Genomic DNA, 5,321 nt, shown 5'->3' on the forward strand with positions numbered 1-5,321 from the left:
ATTTGCAATATATATATATATTTCTAGATCTGCTTTCCGTGACCCTTCTCAGTTAAGACCTGGGATGTCTGGACCCTTGCTTCACGGCCACTATAAAGCCTCTCTTTCAAAGTCGCCTGTCACCCTCGATCTCGACGAGCGAGAAAAGCGGGCTCTGCTTGTAAGAGCCTCTCGGGGGTGGACCGGTGATAAACAGGTTAAATAAAACGCGCCGTCTTGTCACAGAGCACGGAAGATGTGCGTGGGTGAGATAGTGTTTGTGTTTGCGTGACAGTGAGTGGGTGGGTGGATGAAACCAATGAGGGTACGTGAGTGAACGGGAACTATCGACATTGTCATTATAGCGCGACGATATACGCCTGCAATTTGAAGAGAAATTACATAATCTAGAGTAGCGAAAGAGAATCATCCAAATGCACGAAGTGACATGGATTTTGCTTTCAATATACTTTTGCCTCTACAGCTTGTGACCAATAATTGATGACACATCTTATGGGGAAATTGTTTCTTAGTATAGAAAAATTAAATGCGCAGAGCGTGCAACATGTAAGTGAATACATACTTAAGTACATACATAAATACAAAGAACTTTGTTTGTGCTGATTTTATAGAAGTTGTTTCAGTCTGCACAAGAAGTCTAATAAACTGGTCCATGCAACGTGTGACAAAATTGTCTATATGAACATAAGCATGATAAATTACCTTTTGGATAGATTTCCAAAGTGTTCCACCTGTAGACTGGAATGACAAGTCCTCTCACGTGTGTTCAGACGGTGGTGACGAGCAGAACTGATAGCTAAGATGCTCCGTTGCGTGTGACTGCTGCAACTTCGGCCGAGATACCAACCGTTCCTGTTCTGGACTGCGGCCGCGGCTCCTCACCCAGATTCCGTGCGGTCGCTTTGATAATCCCAACAGCATGTAAAGCGCACTCTCTCAGGTCTTAAAATATCCTCTTTTTCAGAAACGAGCAACAACACAATTTCCCCCGCAATCTCATTGGTCCTCGCCGAAACAGATGCTTCCTGTTGCTAGGAGAGTCACTAGGCAATGATGACGCCACATCATCAGTCTCCATTATTCTCACATTCTCTCGAGATGCTGTTAGGTTTCCTTCTTACTCGCGCCCCTTTTCTTCGCCCCCTCTCTGTCTCTCTCCCTAAATATCAAACGAGATATGACTTAGAGTTGTTTGATTTCAATGCAACATTGTCACTAGCATGTGAATGTGTCAATATGTCTTGCAATTCATCCTCTCCCCTCCCAAATCCCGACACGGAACATAATTGAGACGACACCAATTACAGAGCAGACCTATGACCAAGATCATGTTGACATTAAAACGTAGAGCAGGTTGCTCACGTACCTCGGTCACATAGCAGGCTTCCACCGAGAGATTCGCGCTCGTTCAACTCTCCTTACACCGCATGATATCCTCTTAATCGTACCTAATCCCGACTGAATGAGTTTAATGATTTCCCCGGGGCACCAGGGACCGTATAAAGTCAGCTCCTGACACGCTAGGGTGCAGGCGACTGTAGTATATTTAGGCTTCTTCTCCCTCATTACACTCCTGGCTCATTTCCCGAGGTGAGAAGTCTTCAAAACAGAAAAGACACTAGAGACAGAGGACAATGTGGAGGCAGTGGCATAGCCTTGTAGCCTTGTGTTTACTGTTAGACCAAAATATAGATATAATATGATATTATACAAACTAAACATTTTTTTTATTTTTTTGCATCATATACTGAACATGCATTGGCAGAGCAGGCACTGTGATTCACAACTCCATTGACCATGCATCATTGATCCAGAGGCATTTCCAGCATACTAAACATTATTCATGCTTCGTGTACATATTTTAAAACAGAACCCCAACCCCCAACATACATCTTACAAATCTTTTAGATGTGTTACAGGCACTTCATATTAATTTTACCAGTGGAAGGCTTTACATTGCCATGCTTCATCAATCATATTCTTTCAAGAGATTGCCACAATTGTCTTTAAAAATATATAGAGGCAAAAAGGTATAGAGAAACATGCATCTTTAACACAAGGGGATAACAGCCTATAACCACAATGGAAGGAAGGTTATCTTAAGTAAAAGCAGTGGGAGACTAGAGCTTTGGTAATAATAGCTGGATATACCTTATACTGTAATCATCACGTAACTTGTTTTAACAATTTCTGGCAGGTTTGTTCTACTTTGTAAACAGCAACATCCAGATGGGTTTCAATTGGCAGAGACATACATCAGCAAAGGTAAGAAACTGCATATGAGTCTGATTTTGCCCTACAACTGACATTTGTAATAGTGAATATGGAAGATCTATAACAAAGACATCCAGTTGAAAGAATCTCTGGTTGAAAACACTGCATTGACCTAATTTGCTTGCATTTAAGAATGAATATGTGTGTGTATTTTGGTCAACTCCACTATCCACAACAGAAAAAAAAAAAAACAGTTAATTGGTTAGAAAAACTAAAATAACCCCCTAACGTTATTATTATCATAATTGTCAGAGTATATACTTATATAACAAGTGTAAATGGCTGTAATAGTTAATTAACCTGAAACACAAGTCAGAGAGGTGGTCACACTGAACTGCACAGCGTTGGCTAATCAGTAGCCCACAGTGGAAGCCTCCGTTCATGCAATCACTTGGAGACAATTACCGTGAAGCTGGGTGATGATTAGTTTTGATTGGCTGAGCCGTGCAACAATTAGCTTTGATTGACTGAAACAGTGCACTCTAGGTCCAGTTAGTGAGGCAGGGCCTGATTGCCCTGTTATTAGAGTATGGTTAAGGAGTGAGCGCGCGTGAGTTTACGTTTGTGTGTGTGCAGAATCAATGAAGAGCAAGCCCCATTCTGTGAACCATATGGATCCTCATTGGCATTCAGTGGAGACCTCGTTTGGAGTGCCGGAGCCACATGCTTTCCTGGTTGTGAAGTGTTACAAACAAGTGTAGTGCTGATGTGCAGCACACTTTGGCACAGAGAGGGTACAAATATCTCATCTGGAGTCAACCTGACCATGGAAGTACTTCCTCCTCTCCATCACTCACACACCTCTCGTTCTCTATATGGCATGCCACCATACACACCAGACATACCTCAACTGAAGTTGTGTGTGTGTGTGTGTGTGTGTGTGTGTGTGCTTGTGTGTGTGTTTGAGTGTGTGTTTGCTTCTGCAGTCTCGAGCCATAATTTGGCGTTCTGATGGGTCCAGTGGAGTTGGGGTTTTTAGGTGGAAAACTGTCACAGTTCCTTCCTGGCGAGCCCAGTGACTGTACAAGAAGAGGGACTGATTGCACATCCTTAATGGAGGAGAAGTCATTGGTGAAGAACAGCCACACCCCCTCCCTCCGCACAAGGTGGAGAGGCTGATGATTTGATGCTATCATCAAATGGTAATGATGGAGATGAGTCTTATCTGTCCTCCCCCTTCTGCAGTCTGTGATTTTCTCTCTCTCTTCTTCTTCTTCTTCACGCCCGTCCATCTCCACACTACTACGGTGACACACTCCACCTCCTCTCCTGGCTACACCTCCACGGTGCCCTGCTCATCCAACCAGGTCATCAATCACAAACACAGAACACAGTCACCGCTGTCACCGCTGCCACCGCTGGCAACGCCGGCACCGCCTCCACACACCCCTCCAGATGGTTCCACACCTCTCCACCTGCCTCACTCACACCTCCACTGTGCGTCTCAATCTGTCTCCCTCTCCCTCTCTATCTCGCTCTTTCACTCTCCCACACACACATAGTTCATTTCTCTTTCTGGCCTCCTCTCTCCCAAATATATCACATGCCATGTCTCTCTCATCTTTACCTCACACTCCCTCTGTAACCACTACCCCCCCCCCCCCCCCCATCCCCCCGGTTCCCTTTCCCTCTCTCCTGTACACGGTGCCAGCAGCACAACTGCAAGCTCTCTATCCTTCCCTCCTCCTCCCATTCCATGTCTCTCTCTCTCTGTCCCTCTCTTCTGCTTTTTCTCTCTCCCCACTCCCTCATCTCTCTCCCCTCTCCCCCACCTCTCACTCCCCCAACTCTCTTCCCCATCTCTCCCCCCCCATCTCTCTCTCTCCCTCTCCTTCTCCCTCTCTCTCTCTCCCCCATCTCTTTTTCCATCCATCTCTCTCTGCCCCTCACCCCTCACCCCTCCGCCCCTAGCCCTCCAGCAGCGGGTGCCAGCGGCAGACCTGTTGGTTGCCGCTCTCCTTCATGTCCTGCCAGTGGAGCAGCTCCTCGCGGCCGCTACTGTTCTGGCCCAGCGCCAGCCAGCCGATCATCTCCTTGCGCTTCATGTTGCGGCGGTTGTAGATGGACACCATGAGCGTGACGTCGGACAGCTGGAAGAGGGCCACCTGGAAGACGAAGGTCTCCTTGTAGACGGGGTTGGGCTGGCCGCGCCGCACCGACGTCTTGCAGCGGGAGATCTCCTGGCCCATGGAGTTCAGCAGGGTTAGCTTGCCGTAGGTGTCTGAGGGAGGGAGAGAGAGAGAGAGAGAGAGAGAGAGAGAGAGAGAGAGAGAGAGAGAGATAGGGAGAGAGAGAGAGAGAGATAGAGAGAGAGAGAGAGAGAGAGAGACGGAGAGACAGAAAGAGAGAGAGAGAGACAGAGGGAGAGAGAGATAGATAGATAGATAGGGAGAGAGAGAGAGAGAGAGAGAGAGAGGGAGGGACAGAGAGAGAGAGAGAAATAGGGAGAGAGAGAGAGAGAGAGAAATGTGGAGAGAGAGAGAGAGAGATAGATAGAGAGAGAGAGAGAGAGAGAGAGAGAGAAAGTGAAGGGCAGGGACAGAGGGAGAGATAAAGGGAGAGGGTGGGGGAGGGAGGGGTGTGGTAGGAGGAGAGGGATTATTAGGGAGATTCATGATCAGTAAACACTTAATCCCACACACAAGGGTTAATAAAAGCTGATGAGTCGAGGGGCAGATGGATAGATGGTAGGTCAATGAATGGTCAGGATAGAGGGATAAACATTGAAGGAAGGATTTGGAAGGTTTTAACTGTAAAGGAGCAAAACACATTTATAGGATATATTTTGTTATCCTGCAAAGCAAATATATATCGTCAGCAAATCTATCTATCTGTCTCTGGCCACCACAAGGCTTTTTGTTCTTTATGTTGATCTCTAGAACCTAAGACACTGCGTAAGGATGGAGGAGCCAAAGTCACCTTATGTTTGAGCATTGTTCACTGCATTTCAAAGACATCTCCTTCCATCAGCTATACAGCTGCCCCACTCTTACTCTACTCTCATCAGTGGTCACTGTCTACTATGATTGTAATGATACAGCCTTGTG

At 46.4% G+C, this 5,321-nt stretch overlaps 1 protein-coding gene across 1 annotated transcript in view; it reads right to left on the reverse strand.

Moving 5' to 3' along the window:
* Positions 1–4,181: 4,181 nt before the first annotated feature.
* syt16 (synaptotagmin XVI) overlaps positions 4,182–5,321 on the reverse strand; it is a gene marked incomplete at both ends in the record, with an annotated part of 24,873 nt that continues 23,733 nt past the window's right edge. The window contains 1 exon segment of the mRNA XM_080850229.1: positions 4,182–4,495. Within this exon segment, the coding sequence (XP_080706355.1) occupies positions 4,182–4,495 (314 nt within the window).

The sequence above is a fragment of the Sprattus sprattus genome, assembly GCF_963457725.1.
Source record: "Sprattus sprattus genome assembly, chromosome: 13".
Lineage (NCBI taxonomy): Eukaryota > Metazoa > Chordata > Actinopteri > Clupeiformes > Clupeidae > Sprattus > Sprattus sprattus.